The sequence below is a fragment of the Lagopus leucura genome, unplaced genomic scaffold, assembly GCF_019238085.1.
Source record: "Lagopus leucura isolate 7727_CA_CO unplaced genomic scaffold, USGS_WTPT01 Super-Scaffold_100021, whole genome shotgun sequence".
Taxonomy (NCBI): domain Eukaryota; kingdom Metazoa; phylum Chordata; class Aves; order Galliformes; family Phasianidae; genus Lagopus; species Lagopus leucura.
In genome coordinates, this window is record NW_024962274.1 from 2,730,673 (window position 1) to 2,748,569 (window position 17,897).

At 44.8% G+C, this 17,897-nt stretch overlaps 1 protein-coding gene across 1 annotated transcript in view; it reads right to left on the reverse strand.

Annotated features, from left to right (window-relative positions):
• The window catches only part of LOC122183927 (probable cation-transporting ATPase 13A5), a 27,360-nt gene extending 10,679 nt beyond the window's left edge, over positions 1 to 16,681 (reverse strand). Inside the window, exons 1-15 of the mRNA XM_042878406.1 lie at positions 16,619 to 16,681; positions 12,635 to 12,808; positions 11,522 to 11,668; positions 11,226 to 11,296; positions 11,061 to 11,141; positions 10,447 to 10,516; positions 9,045 to 9,179; positions 7,229 to 7,301; positions 6,336 to 6,467; positions 5,541 to 5,711; positions 5,250 to 5,407; positions 4,808 to 4,996; positions 4,477 to 4,538; positions 1,977 to 2,127; positions 902 to 985 (exon numbers count right to left, since the gene is read on the reverse strand). Coding sequence (XP_042734340.1) covers positions 902 to 985; positions 1,977 to 2,127; positions 4,477 to 4,538; positions 4,808 to 4,996; positions 5,250 to 5,407; positions 5,541 to 5,711; positions 6,336 to 6,467; positions 7,229 to 7,301; positions 9,045 to 9,179; positions 10,447 to 10,516; positions 11,061 to 11,141; positions 11,226 to 11,296; positions 11,522 to 11,668; positions 12,635 to 12,808; positions 16,619 to 16,681 — 1,761 coding nt within the window. The remainder of the gene's footprint in view (positions 1 to 901; positions 986 to 1,976; positions 2,128 to 4,476; positions 4,539 to 4,807; positions 4,997 to 5,249; positions 5,408 to 5,540; positions 5,712 to 6,335; positions 6,468 to 7,228; positions 7,302 to 9,044; positions 9,180 to 10,446; positions 10,517 to 11,060; positions 11,142 to 11,225; positions 11,297 to 11,521; positions 11,669 to 12,634; positions 12,809 to 16,618) is intronic.
• Positions 16,682 to 17,897: the final 1,216 nt, after the last annotated feature.

Consider the following 17,897-nt stretch of genomic DNA (forward strand, 5'->3'; position numbering starts at 1 on the left):
GCTTAGGGATTTGATTCATGGATTACACAAAGTAAATCCATCCTGAGCTTCAGCTCATCTGAGCCTTTCTGGCTTAGGAGATTTATTATTGATAGGAGAATATTTCAGTGTTTTTTGACTATGTTATCAGATCAGTGTTGATAAGTGTAGGAGTCACAGTTTCAAAAACAGTGACTTCCTAGCATACTTCCTGGGAACTGCAGTGCTTTCCTCAGTATTCAATTTTTCAGGCTTTGTCCCAGGCTTTTTCTTAGCAATTACATCCTAATGCAATATTCCTGGAGTTACAGACAGGGGAACTGAAAATTGATGTTACAGTGACATTGCCAAGGGAACAGAGCAATGTAAGAAACAAGATTGATTTCCTTGTTGCCACAGCACCATCTTCCTGGTGCTGCTAACAGAAATCAATCTCCTTTCTCTGGGAAGAAGCTGGCTGGCTCAGCATTTGGGCTGGAAACATAACAATTTTCAACCATCAAAATGCAGAGCTGCCGCCTTTTGAGAGGGGGAAGGAAGCTACCAACTCTGCTTTGGGTTGAGGCTGGTAAACCTATCAGTGGCTCTACACAACCATTACCAGCTGGACTTACTGTCCACACTCCTGTCTGTTGTGTCCTGACCTTATAGTGCATCTTCTTGCAGGTGCATTCCTGCTTTAGACTTTTATCCAGTTTGCAAGATTTCTTTGCACTGGTTTTCATTTAGACCACTCATCCAGCTTTTGTGGTCTAAGTTCCCAAGAGGTTTGTTTGCAGGGAAGGTGCAACATAAGACCAAGACTGAGGGAAGGGCACTTTGCAGCCTATAACCCAGCAAACTAACAGTGCATGTGCAAGAATCTTCACAAGCTGCAAGTTGAAAGCACAGCATATTCATCCCCAGAAAGAGCCAGACTCACACTGCTGGCATTCGGCCCCGGTCTAACGATGCAGGCAGCAATAGCACCAGCTGTGTTCCGAGCTGTGCTGGACTCTTCTATCTCCTGTACAGGGAAAAGCATTAATTCTGATGGTGCTTTTTTTTTTGTTTTTGTTTTTCTGATGTCATACCTGACTGTTAAAAGCAGAGGCAGCAGCATATGGGAGAATTTCCCCCTTGCTGTTGGCACACAGCTACAGCAGTGTTTTGTTACAATCTTGGGGTTTTTCTAGCCATCACAGCTGACAGCCTCCCTGCAGTCTTGTCCTTAATAGAAGTCAACAGAGCCCTCCATCTTTTGACTTGATGAGAGTAAAAAACCTGTGTCAAATTTTGTTGTTTCTCTAACTTCAAGTTCCACATCAATCTAATGCCATACAACGTCAAGAAAGAGAAATAGTCCCTATCTAACTGGATTTATCTTTCTATCTCCAGCTTCAAAAGACTTTATGCAGGAGCAGGGTGGAGAGTTTGGGTGTAGGATGCTTTAGCCCTCCAGCTCTACTACTTCACATGCTGCCAAGGCTCATTCGCTGTCATCATCCTCCTTCTGCTGTTGTGCAGCTTCTCTTCTGCCTATCCTTCCACAGCAGCAAACACCAGCCTGGTGCCTTCCCGCAGTGCTGCTGCAAAGCTACCATCTGTTTTATTTATTGACTCAACTCTCTCGAGCAAAAGGCTGAAGAAGAAAGGGATGATGTGGCAGTTGACTGCAGTGATCCCAGAGTTCTTACAGGCTGCATTTGCAAGAAGAATCACTACTTTCCTTCTGGTGCATCCTCCCGTCCTGCTCCCACCAGCACAACATTCCCCATCCCCACAGATGTGCCATGGGCTCAGCCCCTTGTCCCCTTCCAAGCTCTCAGATCTGCTGTTCATCCAGCCCAAGGCTTCTCCATTGGGATACATCCCTTTGCTCATCAGAGAAAACAGCCCTCAGCATGTGGGCACAGAAACATGCCTGCACACATCCCTAGAGATATATATTTGGGCTTGACCTTAAATAAGCCCCGGGGCTGTGCTTTGAAGGGTGCAGAAGACATGAGTCACATTACCCAGTGTGTGCCCTCAAACATTTTCAGGTCCAGTGGGTCTCCTTGAATCTTTTTATCCAGAACCACCAGGGAGTGGCAGCTTGCCATGGCTCCACACACCGGTCCCCATGGCAGAGGACTGCTGGATGGAAACTTGTGGATTTTCTGAAAGCTGATAAGAAGCAGAGAGTTAGAGGGACTGCTTGCGAGAGGGGTGAAGAGAAGTCCTCAACTAGTGTGTACATATACTGCTTTGCTGCATTCAGTAGTGCTGAGCCCAGTTACATCAAGCAATACACTGTCCTACTCATCAGCACTCAGGTGGCCAAGAAGTCTCCCAGAATTATTAAGTATATAGTTTAACTTGATGCAAAGCAATTGGAAAGGTAAGACACTCAGAGGAGCTAGCATGGGCACTGGAGTACTGCTTGACAGCTGCTGTTAATATTAGAGCAGAGAAGACACTGTGAGAAATGAAACTTGCAGCTGAGATCTCCAGGAATCTGAGCAATATATCCCAGAAGAACCTCTGCTTCCACTGGTAGAGCTCCATCCACATTTCCAGACACCAGTTACTTGTCCCTCACTTTGGTTTTAAAAATGGATAAGTTTGACTCCTATTGAGTTACTTGGAGGCATGCTGTTAAAGATGCATGCCCTGATGTATTACTGTTGAAAGCCTTGATGCGTGACCCCTCCAGGACAGAGAGAGCACTGGGGTTGGGCTGGGGCAAGGCTCTGTTACTGCACCATTTCTCAGAGTTTTCTCACATTTTTCCTTCTAAGAAACTGGCTAGTTGACAAGCTCTGCCTGCCAGACCAGAACACAGCGCATTACCATTTAGGCTGGCATGTTAAGGAGAAATTTAAATAGATTTATTTACCTTTGATCACCGCAAGCATCCCCTGTTACTGAAAGAAGCACAGTGCAATGAATCTGGAAGCGAGCAGCGTGACAGCTCGCAGCTCTGTTAAAAGGAGCAGTGCATCCCAGGACCTGTCATCCCTCTGAGCCATCAGAGTCTGTTCTGTTTCCAGCAAATTATACCTTGTTCTCAGGCTGGTCATAATTGGCTTATTAATTAATTAATACTTGAGAGACACCATAAAAATGTTAAACAACATAAAACCAACAAACACTCGTATCTTATTAAGCATACAATAGGATATTTTGCAAGTGGAATGAAATTTCTTTACTGTCATTGCCTCGCTGTGTTCAGATTAGCTGACAGCTAGTCTTATGTGCTTAAGAATGTGAATATATAAGAAAGAATAATTATGTAAATGCACTAATGAGATCAACACAGCCAGTGATAACTCCTCCTTGTGTTCTGGCAAGCCACCAGCACTACTTCCCAGCTGGGTGTAGACTGGGCTCGTCAGCAAAGAGATCTTTCTGTTCTGACACTTCACAGTATTTTATTACATGAATTTATCCTGATATATCAGTTCAGTTTTGTCCTGCTGCTCACATGAGCAGACACTGCCTGCAAGGCTATCTGAGTGGAATCACTGCCACTTGCTATTTGTGGGCTCCCAGCCCACCCAGCATGCCCACGTTTAGCCTGAACCCCTGGGGTGCTGGGTGGGTGCCAAGAAGAGAGCATGCTGTATGCCAATGGATTGGTACTGCTGGAGGAATATTTTATCAGCTGACATTTATTAATCTCTTCTCATTTATTTGCATCAGATAGCAATATTCTTTCTGTCCTTTGAGAAAGCATTGGGAATGTGATTTTTCTCCTCCTGTAATCAATTCATCCTTTCATTCATTACGGCATGATTATCTCTGTGGTGTTGAGGTATCTGATACATTAACAGCAACTAATGAAATCTGGGAGTAGGTATGGGGTGTGTGCTTTGCATTGGCCACTACAAAAGACTGAGATTTTGAGTTGGTGTAACAAGAAAGCTGTGCTGCAAAGCTGAAGTCTGTTGTAGTATTCTAATAATATGAATTAAATTGCATAATTCTGGATGTAGTCAAGTTTAATATTTACATACTGGATATCTCTTGATGCTTTCATTGCTCCTTGGGCTTGAATTTGAGATGGAACCTGCCACGGGTGGGAGGCTGTCTGTAAGGACGCCTAGGCTCAGCAGGTCTGATCTGTGCTTTCATGGATTTTTGCAATGTTTACAGAAGATAGGTGAGATTTGACAGGCACTGAAGCTGGCAACTCTTAATTTCAACAGAGGGAGCATTATCCTAACACTTAAAGGATGAAAGGTTTATTGAATAGATTAGGAATATTTATTGAACTACGCTGTGAATGACATAATTGAAAAGCTCTGTGCATATTCTCTAAATCCCCATAGAGTAATTAAAAGCACTCCCACTGCTGCTGGCTTCTGGGCTGTGTGTTTGCTTTGAATTAGCAGCCACGCTGACAGCTACGATGGCCAGCCTATTTCCTTGAGGGGAAATGAGCTGAGCAGGAATACCAGCCCTGATAACCTGAATTTGGGCCAGTACATCCACACTGGGGAAGAGTTATCACTGCAGGAAATCTTTCCTTACCGGCTTCCCTCAGAAGGGAGGATGCCCCACAGGTCCAGTCCATCTTCTGTCAGCGTGCCTGTCTAAATTGAGATAAATACCTGTTATCCTGCTCACCCCTTCCCCTGTGAGACCCCAGAGCTCCTTTATGGGCAGAGCAAAGAAAGCCTCCTGCCTGCATTGCCACCCTGCCCCACAGGCACCTGTAGAGGATGTTATCCTGGGAGTGGATTAGAGGAGATGGAATGGAAATAAATTAAATAAAAAATAAAATAGAAAAGTAAAAACATAAAATAACCACCATGTACCCAGCAGCCTCCAGCATCTGTCACTGCCCCAGGAAGTGTCTTACTTTGTCAAAGCAGACCAGGTTGATTTGCCCGCAGATATTAATCCTCTGTGGAGTGATGCAGAAAATCTTCTTTTTCTTCAGCCTCCTTTGAGCATAGACGATGCCTGTGGTCAGGGCAGCAGGGATGGCGGGAGGCACAGCCACAGTGAGGAGGAGGAGGGCCATGGCCACGACGTCTGCCACTGGCTTCTGCAAAGAGCCAGAACAACAGGTTGGTGGGGTGGGAAATGCCTGTTACTCTGGAAACTGATCGTCCTGATGTGGAGCAATGCACCTAAGCTCTGACCACAGGAACGATGGATTTATTCATCCTGGTTCAGCCCCCAGCACCTCACTCCTGGCATCAGAAGACTGGATTACAGGATTGGATAATATTCTAATGACTACGGACAACTGACATCTTGGAGTTGGCCTGAAACCTGGAGGCATGCCCTGTACTTACTTTGTGGTATGTGAAGACACAAACGGTGTATATCAATCCCAACACGCCAATGGCAGAGAGGCCTACAATGAACTTGAAGGCATCTCGGTAGAGCTGGAAGTTCAGAGGTTTGGGGTAGAGGATGGATCTCACCAAGTCACCTTTAGCAGTGTTGAACCCTGTGTGAAGATATGACCCTCAGGTTTGTGGAGATGACCAAAGAGTGAGGCAGTAAGAGAGCTCTGTGAGAAATGAGAAGCCTCTTTGGAGGCCACTTTTGCCATTTTCTTACCAGTTTAGGGATAGACGTACCAGTTTGCAGCACCACAGCCCGCGCCGGCCCTCTGCCAGATGACTTTGCCTGAATAACTTCAGTCCCGCAGAAGAGGACGTGTCTCCGGTAGTCCTCCATGCTGTGGGCTTTCCAGGGCTCCAGGCTCTCCGTGAGAGGCAACAGGGTTTTCGTAACTGGAATGCTCTCACCTGAGAAGAGCAGCATGTGCTTTATTTAAAAGAGATCTAAAGGTCTTATCAGACTGCGTGTGTGTTAAATAATGACAGTGCCCTTTTGGTGCTTAAGCTTGCCTGACTAATTAACTAGCTTATGTCCTTACAGATGTGGATTTATGGTGACAGCCACTGCAGTTTTCATTTCAGAGCATATCAGATGGCTTCTCTGAGCATTTTCTGTCAGTGGGCATGGGTCAAATTTTGCCCTGACCCAATTTCATACCTTGTAGTGGCTCAATGTTAGCCATGGCACTGACCCCCCTGCTCATACACCACCTGCTTGAGCTGAGCTGTTGCAAGATTAGAATCCAAAAACTAAAAAAAAACCATATTCAATGAATTTGAATATTTGCACTTTCTACTCCTGACAGTATATTAATCCTACTTGGTTCTCATGTGGATTTGAAATGTGTATTATACAATGGTAATGTTCAAAAGCCCAAGATAACTGTGAATTATTCAAGCCACAGTTCTCCCACCTCCTGCTGCAAACTATTCTAAATAAACAGTAAAAAATTTGCTGTCAAAACAGATAGAGACATCTCCCTGGCAGAGAACCTGAACAGGGCGTTAGCATTCCTAACTCCAAGGCAGTACCTGTGAGCATCCCTTCATTCACAATGCAACTTCCATCAATCAGGACAGCATCACATGGGAGAGAGAGCTTTTTTCCATCTAGAAGAAAAACATCTCCTGGGACTAAGTAACGAGACTCCAGTTCTTTGAAACCTGTAGAAAAATGTGAAAATGAACTTAACTTGTGCATAAGTTCCAAGCCATAAAAAAACAAGTTTCAGGCACATGTAGCATCACTAAATTTCTCCACTGCCTGATCTAAAGCCAGTGCCTCTTAGAAATAATATTGGCCTAAAAACAATAGTGAAAAGTTTGGCCCTTCCCTAAGCATTTGCCTCCAAGTGGCTGTCCGCAGTTTTATTGGCTTAGTGTCCATAAAATGCTGACCAAGGCCTTCCATCCCCCACCATCCCAGTGACTGCACGTCTCAATGTCTTTGGGAGGCAAAAATAGCTATATTTCCTATTCTATGGACAAGGAAGTGCATACGTCAGTTAAACATACATCTAGACTCCTGAAAACTTGCTCACAAGCTACTTTACAAGATTGTGAAAGTAGTTTATAGCAGAGCAACGAAACAGATCTCTGGAGACCAGAGTTGTTATCTGATTGCTTGTTTGGGAAATTGAGTTTTCCAAGCTGTTTCCAGCCCTTAACACAAATTAGTAGGTTCACCTGTTTCATTACAGATGCTGCAGATACTGATGACGATGACACAGATGCATCATTACTGCACTGCACAGGTCTTAGCTCACTCCTCTTGCTGCCCTGCCCCGCTCACCTCCCTCCACCCCACTCTCACCACAGCACGTTTTGGCTGTGGAAATCAACAGGAGCTGTGCAATTCCAGATACATTTCAACACAGCAGTTAATTACACAGGCTAGTGAGGAAAACGAGACAGAGATGACTCACCTTCATTCTTTGTGCAGACTGTAACCTGGACTTTGTTGTGCTCCTCAACAAGGTCATGCAGCTTGGTAGACTGCTGTTGGTGGGAAAGAGATTGCAATGTTGAAACACCAACATTCAAGCTGAGCAGCATGTTACAAGCCAGTGACCAAGCTAATATCAGAGAAACTGAGTTCCACCGAGTCATCCAGGGGAGTTTTCACACCCTCTTAGTGGTCAGGATGCTGGATCAAGACTTTTTCTATTTTTTTGCAACCTAATTCAGGCTATTGCATACCCTGAGATAATGATGAAGTCAACTATCATTGCAAGGCTCCTAGAGAGAAAGCACAATCTTGATTTAGAAAGTTGCCACTGGAAAAATGTTAACCGAAGAGTGGATTTCATTAGTTTTTATGAGGATGTCAAACCAATTTGAAGAATATTCGGAGGCCCCAAGCATTCTTCCTAATGTAATTTTTCCTGTCAAAGTTACCAGTCACACAGTAAAACCAGCCTTGCAAAAAAAAGCTGAACACGCCATACCTGGTGCTCTGCTACACAAGAGCACAGCACTTTCCCTTTAAGGATACAGGTGCTCTTACAGCTATGTGAGTGCTCATTCAACACAGGAGTTCTATTTACTCTACATAACACATACAGATTTAGCTAGGGATTAAAAATACAGGGTTCACGGCCAATACACCTGCACTGGTAGGAGCCCCAGCTATTCACAAGGAGTTCTCTGAGAGCAGTGTGAGGCTGGAAGAAGGCAAATAAAATCATGCCCTTGGCAGAGGGCTGTGTGGAGTGCCATGTGAGCACAGCACTGAATGTACTGTACAGAGGGAAAATCACCTCCTTGCTTTGGCTGGCTGTAGAGATTCTGATACAAGCCAGAATGCCATTGGCCTTCTTGGCCACCTGGGCACACTGCTGGCTCATGTTCAGCTAGCTGTTATCTGCAACTCCCAGATGCTTTTGCTCTATGCAGCTTTCCAGCCACTCTGCCCCAAGGCTGTAGAGATGCATGTGGTTGTTGTGATCAAAGTACAGGACCTGACACATGGTCTTGTTGAACTTTATCCCACTGGCTTCAGTCCACTGAGTCAGCCTGTCCAGATCCCTCTGTAGGGCCTTCCTCGCCTAAGGTAGATCAACACTTACCCCCAACTTGCTGTCGTCTCCAAACCTACTGAGTGTGCACTCAATTCCCTCATACTGATCATCAATCAGACAACCTCTGGGGAAAGCCAGTAGTGTCTGCTTGCCAGCTGGATCCAACTCCATTCACCACTACTATCTGGGCTCAGCCATCCATCCAGGTTTTCACTCAGCAAAAATGTGTACCTGTCCAAGCCATGGGCTGCCAGCTTCTCCAGGAGAATACTATTAAATTATGGTGGGAACCAGACTCACTGGTACTGGCCATTTCATTCTTATGAATCCCATGTGTCAAGACTTCAGTCCTCTTTAATTCTTGAGAAGCTCAAGACTACTGGGACTGAACCTTTTAACTCTTCTATTGTAATAAATCTACAGTAGTGCATCAAAATACAGAGTAATAGAAAATAACCAGAAAGAGCACAGAAAGAGCTGCTTATCACATCCACAGTGAAGTGACTAACAGCATGGTGTGGGAAGTTTTTTACAACAGGGGTGGTGAGGCAATGGAACAGGTTTCCGAGAGAGATGGTGGATGCCCAATTCCTGGAGATGTTCAGGGTCAGGCTGGATGGGGTTCTGTTCATTGTAGGGTGGTTATAATAGATGGCCTTTAAGGGTCTCTTCCAACTCAAACAATTTCATGATTCTAGTTGGCAGATTGCATGGCACTCACCTGTCTGAGGTCGTACACGGTTAGGCCAACAGAAATGACTGACAGGACTATGATTGCCACTGAGTATTCAATGTAGCCTTGGCTCAACCACAGGGTAAGAGTGAAGGCTTGGAACACATAAAAGGGGTTTAAAATCTGCAAATGCAAACATAGCACCTGTCAGAGAATGGACATAATGCATAGCAGGAAATGGGGTGTGGGAAGAGGAGAGAACATACCATTACAATGTCTCCAACACCAACTTAAAGAACTATTTTCCATCTCAAGGTAATATGCTTTCATACCTCCATCTCTGAACTCACCTGCTTACACATTGTTCACAATGTTTGTAATTAAAAGCTGTTGCTAACTGGTAATTATGCAGCAGCAACTTTGCGGGCCATTTAAAGTCAGAGTTTAGGAGATTTTCAGTCAATCAGTTTCCCACTGACAAAGGTGACCTTAACATTGCCTATTCTAAGTAATTTCTACACAGAAGACACTATCCAAATATGGGAAAAAAGAGTGAATTGCAGACAATGTATTCAACATTTTGTAATTTAAGAAAGTCAAGTGGATATAATTATTTTTTTGCAAGAAGAGAAGAATCTAAGGGTCTGTAAGACCATCAGTAATAAGTCTCAGACTACAAGTAAGCTGAAGACTGGGTTTTCTCACACTGCTACACTGCTGGCCACTCCATACTGTGACAATTTTACAATACCAATCACCATTCACTTTGAATATGCTAAAACAGGAAACAAGCCACAATGAAATCCAGCAGAGAACACAGTTTTAGTTCTCTAACTAACAACAAAAGAGTTAGATGAAATTTTCTCAGAGAATTGTCCACTATGTGAAGAGTGACAGACTTTCTGTAGAACTGATATAACGAAAATACCAACTGAAAGAGCTTTCTGCATATGGATTTGAATTGAAATGAATTATTCATCTGACAAATTTGGTCCCTCAATGAAAATTTAATACACTATTCAAGATTCACTAGGACAAAGAGACAGACACTAAATCAGGATGCCAGCCTACAGCTGCTGAAGCTGTATCTGGGCTGAAACACCACCTGCCTGTGAGGACCCCTCTGCCTTCAGGCACTACCATTAATATTTCAAACACGAATCTTCAGCCTTGGATGGAAGTGCAAAGTTCAAATTAAATAAACTTTTGTAGAGCACTGTACTGGAATTCTCTTCAAGACCATCTCCAGGGGCACTGAAAAGTCAGTGATATCACATCCAACCAATTTCAGGAGCCCTGGAGCTTTTCATGTATTTTGTGCAGCTTCAGACAAACTCTTCCTAAAGTTCAGAAATGTGCTGACCACACTTCTTGGAGACTCATCATTCATAGACAAAGACTCAAAACCATCTCACGACTGTCCCTGCCCATGCCAGCCTGACTTACTGACCTCTTTAAAAAGTAACTTCCAAATGGGACGGATTTCAACCTCAATGGCATTAGGCCCACATACCAGCTGCCTGTAGGGAGGGAGAGAAGAGTTCATGATGCTACAGCTTAGTCACACAGGTAAGACAGCAGGAAAGACGTGAGCTCAAATAATATTAACGCTTACCTAAGCAGGTAATTCCTGGGGGCACAGACAATTGAGCAACACAAAGAAATCTGTCAGGAAGCTATTGTACCTGAAAGGGTTTCCCCCAGGGGCGGAAGTTTGCTATTTCCATGTTGAAAATATTGTAACCTTGCTGTTAAGCCCCGTGATGAGCTCTCCAGAGGTCTTTTAAGGTGATGTTGGCAAAGGCAGATAGCCAAAGCTTGCTGTGCCCTAAAACATGGCTGGAAGTGGTGGGGAAACCAGCCTTGCATCAGCATCACTCAGAACACAATAAGCTCAGTAAGGTGTGGAGATAATAACTTTTCACCTTTCTGAATGCCACCCATGCAGTTCACACTGCTTTACTAGTACAGTGAGCAGCAAGAAGCTCACATAAATTTAAAAGGGAATTTAATAGGTCATACTGTTATAATTAACTCATGCACCTACTCTTATGCAGACAGTACCTGATTTTCCGTTCTTCCCCTGTCAGGCCAGCTCCAAATTTGTGGTGTATGCTGTGACACGTGTTACTGTCTTCCAGTGATCTGGGATAACAGGGAAAAGCTCGTACAGGGGACTCTCATGTTGCAAAGGGATTTGTGGATTTGTGGTAAGTTGTCAAAACTCACCCAACTTTCCTGAACTCTTTTACAGAAAGGTCCCAAACATAACGGATTTTCTGTACCTGGATACATCTCACCTGCAAGATTAAACAGCAAAAAATCCTCTTGGCATTCAGGGAAATCCACCTCACTGGGTTATGGAAACATTTCTATACGTTCTATGAGAAAGCTTCAGCTTATTAAAAGAGGACTTGCAGGAGGATGCTGACAGTGCATTTCTGGAAGCCCCTCAATGCTTTGACTCCTGTTGTTCACCCACCATCTTCCTTAGACCTTTCTTCTCCATTTTGTAGACAACTTACCTTTAACTGTGGCTTCATTATCGCTCTGTTTATAACAGAGTCTTTATCAGCTATGAGAGGACATTCTGAGTAACTACCAACAGGTAGTGCCAAAGTGGACAAATCAATCCAGGTCACCTTCTTCCGGGTGTATTTCTGAAACTCATCCTAGAGAAATAGAGCCCAGTTCAGTGACAACCCGAAATGTTGCCCGTGATAATGTTTCCTGATTCTGAAAAATGCATATGAGACTCCCAGAGAACTACAATCCTGTGGCCTCATTGCAATCACAGTGAGTGTCAGTCCATAGCAACAGGGATGCCAGATATCAGTGCTTCAGTACCAAGCAGTAACGCACTTTGAAGTCAAACACACAATCATCTCCGTTTGCTTTGATTTATACTTCAGAGCTATTTCGAAGAAGATGAAATGGAACTAGATGTGCTTCAATAGCTATTGGATGGATCTTCAGTCTATAAACCAGACTAGGGCTAGCTGCATGTAAAAGCCTTCTGAAATACCTCTAGTGTGAACACTGAAACCTCAACACCAGCTACTTAACTCTACAAATCTCCTATAATGCTGCTACTCATTATAAACCCACAGTCAAAAGCAATTCAGTTTTGCTGCTGCAGATGCACTTGTCAGACTGAATTGTCCTTTAATCAGTTTGGCCTTAGCCTAACACGCTACTCGTTTAGTGGTTTGAGTGCATTTGTATAAGGGATATTGTTGCAATATTGAGCATTAAGTGCAGTAAGTATTTGCTCTGATAGAATTGTGTGGGATTTGAATTTACAGAGATGGAGTCTTAGAATATAACCAAAGCCCAAAACCCAGCTCTCCAAAGCCCATTTCCTCAACACTGTCTGATTGATAACTTCTAAGCAGAAAGGTTACTAACAGCCATAGTGTCTGAGAATGTTCCCTTCTTCAAAGGCAGCTGGCTCTACCACAGTGCATAGGGGATGAGAAGAGGCATAGCTGCACTGAAGCTCATCCCTGCCCCTGCATCTTCACACAAAGACAGTGTTATCAACCTGCTGCATCATGTGGGCAAAGAGAGACAAGCTGTTCTATCTGTGAAAACCATCAGTTCTGCCAGTAACAGTAAGGTGTGAAGGTTCAACCTACAGTTGTTCTGAGCAGGATGACATCTGCTTCTTCCAAGCTGCAGGGGACACAGTTTGCCCATACATCCCATTCCGGTTTCCAGTAGAACAGCAGCAGCAGAACCCCGCAGGACAAGATGTACCCAGTAATGCACAGGGCCCTCCGGCAGCCCTGGGTTTTGTAGCCAAAAGCTTCCTGTCCAGCAAAGAGAAAGTACTCTGTGAACAAGCTTAACCATGCTGTTCAATCATCAGAAAGCCCGAGCTGATTGGAAAGAAAGATTGGCGACTGAGGCCTCCTAACAGCACAAAATCATTTTTGTAAATTAGAGCTTGCTGACTGACATAGCATAGTTAAGTACACAGTTTCTGCAAGAAGAATGCTCTCCATTGAGCTGAGCACTGAAATCCACCTTGCAGAAGAGGAACAGTTTCTGCCTCAGGGAAAGAAAATAGCCAAACCCCCTTGCACCTCCTCTCAGCTGCCAGGTACTTCTCCTACTGCCGTGTCATCTTCCACCATGTACAGCACATTTTGAAAACAAGTGCATGAAGGAACTTCTGGCTTTGTACATTCTCTTCTTTTTATTTGTTCCCCACACCACATCATCTCCCCTACTTGCTCTTTCTCTTTGATAGCCCAGTACTCATCTTCTCATAGGTGGAAACATGGACTTGTTGGAGCATGTCCAGAAGAGGGCCACAAAAATGATCCCGGGGATGGAACACCTTGCCTATGAGAACAGGCTGAGATAGCTGAGGCTGTGCAGCCTGGAGAAGAGAAGGGGCCTTTCAGTACCCATAGGAGGCTATAAGAAAGAAGGGGACAGACTCTTTAGCAGGGTCTGCGGTGATAGGACAAGGGTAAATGGTTTCAAACTAAAAGAGGGGAGATTTATATTGGATAGGAAGAAGTTTTTTATAGTAAGGGTGGTGATGCACTGGCACAGGTTGCCCAGAGAGGTGGTAGATGCCCCATCCCTGGAGACACCCAAGGTCAGGCTGGACGGCACTCTGAGCACCTGATGGAGCTGTGGGTGTCCCTGTTCAGCGCAGAGGGTCCAGATGGCCTTTAAGAGTCTTTTCCAACTCAAACGATTCTGTGATTCTATGATAGCAATGATACCAGTCCTAGTTTGTCCCTTTGAGAAAAACATTAAATTTTTGTACACTTTGGCTTGACTTAAGCTTCCCCACAGGGCTAAGGATAACTTTAATGCCTGTAGTATATCTGGATCCTTCCCTGCGAGCAGGGTATTTTCTTTGCAATTTCTGCACAGCAAAGCACTCACATCTCCTTCAAAGGAAGCAGTGCCTGGAGTGAAACCCACACCTCCAAGTTCACAGGGAGTCACTTCTCACTTTGGGGTCTTGACTCCTCAACTGCCATAGAGGCACTGCTCTGAGCAGACAGCAGAGCTCAGCTCAGACAGGACCTGAGCTCTCTTGGGACAGGAGATGTTCCATCCACAGCTGGGCCTAACAGCCCCCAGGTGTGAAAACCCATTGGGCATACCATGACATCCAGCCTGGATATGCCTAATTGACACAGTTTGCCAATTAAAATACACAGCATGATGGGGCAGTGTAAACTGCTATTGACACAGAATTTGAGAGGAGGGAGGAAACAGTGTTTTAAATTGTAAAGAGAATAAAAATGAGGAAGTCTCAGTTCTGAATTATACATGATAGAAATGCCAGAAGGAAGAGTGGTGCTCTACGGGATAGAATATGCAACAAAGCAAAGCGCCTTGACAAAGGCTTGTATCAACAATTATACAGGTTCAACTTCAGATATAATTCTGAAGTGATTAAAAGGCAGTGGAGTAAGCACCTACTTCGTTTTAAGAGAGCAATTAACTTGATTTATCTGAACTCTGATCACAATCAACATAAACTAAGCTGAAACCAATGCAGTTCAACTGAAATAAAAATAGTCATGCAGCCCTTGTACCAGGTTAGCAAAACCCATTTCAAAACAGCTCTGCAGCTTTGGAGTTCACAGCCCTGCTGCATGCAAAATATTATTTATTTGAAGGACTCGAAAGTTTAAAGCAATAATCACAGATGTTTTCAGGGCTGGAGGACAAACCAGCCTCTACAGCTAGGGAAATTCATGGTGATCTTTGCTTGTTTCTTTTGTAACAACGGCAGTTTTATAGATAAAATCTGAAGGCAGGTCTGGAAAGCAGAAAGCATGGTGTGGTAACTGGGACCACAACTTGCCCAGAAGGCACTGAGAGGATCAAGTCCTCAGTCCAGGCTTGGGAAGAGCTGCAGTGTGTGCCCCACTGAGCTGGCACTGAGAAACATTTCCCAAGAAGTGCAGTACATGGAGGCAAGGCTGGCTGCTCTAGCAGGCACGGCAGTGAGAGAATGTTTGACAAAAAGCGATGCCCAGCCCAAGCCAAACAGTCTCTCACATGTCATGCTTTGTCAGCAGCCTGTAGGCAGTGCCAGACCCTTCCCTGCCAGCAGGGATGGAAGCTGGATGGGTAGGGAGGTGTCTCTGAAAATGGGTGCAGCTGAGTTGTGGAGGACAGATAAAAGCTGCCTGTGGCAATGGCTAGCTCCACCCACCCTTGCTAGCCCTCCATCCTTACCTGACAGTTGATATTGCTACTGCTCCTACATTAACAGAAGCATGTATGTATGCATGCATGAAGGACCACTTCCCCCACAGCAGCAAGGGACACCCTGAAGGATACAGTAGCTATGAACATGACACAGACAATCACTGGTTGACTCCTTACCTGCCTCCAGGGCAGATTTTCTGATTTTGTGCTGAATGCAAACAACTTCAACCAGCCTGAAGTCCCTAATCTACAACAAGCTCACATGAGCTGCATGAGCACCAAGCAAAGCCCAACAGGGATTTACCAGAGGCAAGCAGCAGAGCTGCAGCCCCACCGCTATCAGCAGCCCTGCGAGCAATCCTGAGGCAAAAGCACAGTTGAGCAGTGCAGGGTAGGATCCCTCCCACCTGTGTCTGTCCTGAGCACCTGCATTTCATGGAGGAGGCACGTTGCAGTCCCCACGGCTGGTCAAGGGGTGACACGGCGGGGATACTAGAAGCAGAGGACAGAAGAGCCCATCATGGGATGAGTGCATAGCTGTGCTTCCAGTGTATGCATCACACATGCATCTCTAGCACACAATGGATTAACAGGGCTATATTTTACAGACGTGCAGAGGCATCTACTTCTGTGCACTGGGAATACCTGAATTCCAGATGGTGTCTCCACAGAGGCTGGAGAAGAAAGCCTTACTCCCACCCTCACTTGGCTCAAAGTAATCAGTCTATGTTGACAGGTACAGGAAGAGTTTCCACATCATTGCATTTGCAAAGCAGCCCCTTAGTACATATAATCAATGATCAATAGTCAATAATCAGTAATCAGTAATAGTCAAAACCAGAAAGAAGATTCAATTAACATTAATAAAAAGCCTTTTTCTCTGTAAATGCTGCCGTAAGAGATTGCTCCCATAGGAATTGCAGTAGACTTTGGACACTTGCCCAGCTTTCCTAGACCTGCTAAGCAGCATAGACCCTAACATGTACAGAGAAGAGATTTAACCACTGTTCCAGGGAATGACCCAGGATGAACCTCATTTGTAAGCACCTTTCCCATGACTTGCTTTCTTATTGCCAGGCAAGGAAAAGGCACCTGTAAGTAGAGATCCTTATGGTTAGGGTGGAAAAGATAATGAAATAGAAAAGGAGAAAGGGACACTGCTCTGTGGCTGGATGATTTCTGATGAGCAGTGGTCTTTTCTATGTTTTGTGCTTCTGGACTGAAGTACTACATTCCTCAATTAGTCTTTACTTAGCCGATATCAATCTCGAAGTCAGCAAGAGGTTCAGGGTTTTGCCTTCTCCAACACTGTGCTGAACCATTCCCAGATAAGGAGTGGAGGTGAAGAAGCAGAGGCAGATTCAAAACAAGCATATGGAGAAAGAGGCACAGAAGGAAACCGACCCCCCACACAGCCCCCAACTCCTTACCAGCTCATTTTCTTCATCCTTGTTGAGGAGCACATAATGATCCTTCCAAATCTTTTCCTCCATCTGACAGTGTTGTTTTCAGCCCTGGATGTCCTTGGTGAGGTCATGCAACATCAAGCACAGCTATTGACTTGAACTCAGGGCAGCATTACAGATAGCTCTCCCCATGGTCCTTCCTGCTGCCTTTGAATGTCTCACAATGTGCATAGTTTTTAGTACACCCCCAGAGAGGGAGGAAAATCCAGTCTCACGGGTAAAGCCCTTAAATGCCCAGCTTGTGTAACCCATGCGTTTCTCCACTTCCTGATGTTGCTGTGTTTACCAGGGTGGGAAAGGCTGGTCCCGGGGGGGGTGCGCAGTGAAGGAGACATCAAATAGCATGACAGAGAACATGAGATGCCAACAATTTGCCCAATCATAGCTCATCAACAGGTAAGATCGATTGTTAACTGTATTGTGCCTTGCCTGCACGGCAAGTGGCTTTTCCCTTTTTTCTTTTTTCTTATGCTAAGATTGCTCACATTCCACTCAGGCTTAATTACACTGGTAATCGGTGTGTGTAGTTATAATAAAGTCCATCAGACTTCATCCACAGTCTATTGTTATATAATACGATATCCGAAGCGACCCTATGTCCTGTGACAGTGTCAGCAAGGTATCTGGGGTCCAAGTCACAGATCTGGACCTGGGCTTGGCTGTAGCACAGTGCAGGTGCATGCTATGGCACTGGTCTTCACAGGAGACCTATTTTGAACACCCCGTCTCTCTCTGGGCATCTCCCCAAACCTGGATTTTGGTCCAAAGGAAGGCTACAGAGGTGGGAAAGGTTCTGGAAGGCAAGATATACAAGGAGCAGCCAGTCCCCTGGTTTGTTCAGCCCAGAGCAAGGGCTGAGGGGAGGCTTCATGGCAGACTATAGCTCCTAACAAGGATGGATCTGCATGATTCAACCAAATCTGTGTCTGGGGACTTCTGTCAGCTGTACTTCTGTCCATGAAGCAGCAAAGATGGACCAAATACTGAAGAAACTTGAAAAATCAGAATGATGGTAAGAAAAAGCATTTTTTCTTTTTTTCTAAGCAGTGTCATTTAGAACCACATAGGACACAAAGCCAAACAGATATGGTACACTTGCAGGTCATTCCCGGCCATTCTTTTAAAAAGAAATACTCATTCCTGACAGTAGTACTGGTAGTACCGGTTCCTGGACTTTTACAAGGTCCATCTGAGGACATCCTTGTTGCAAAACACCTGTTTACAAAGAGACAAAGAGTGATCT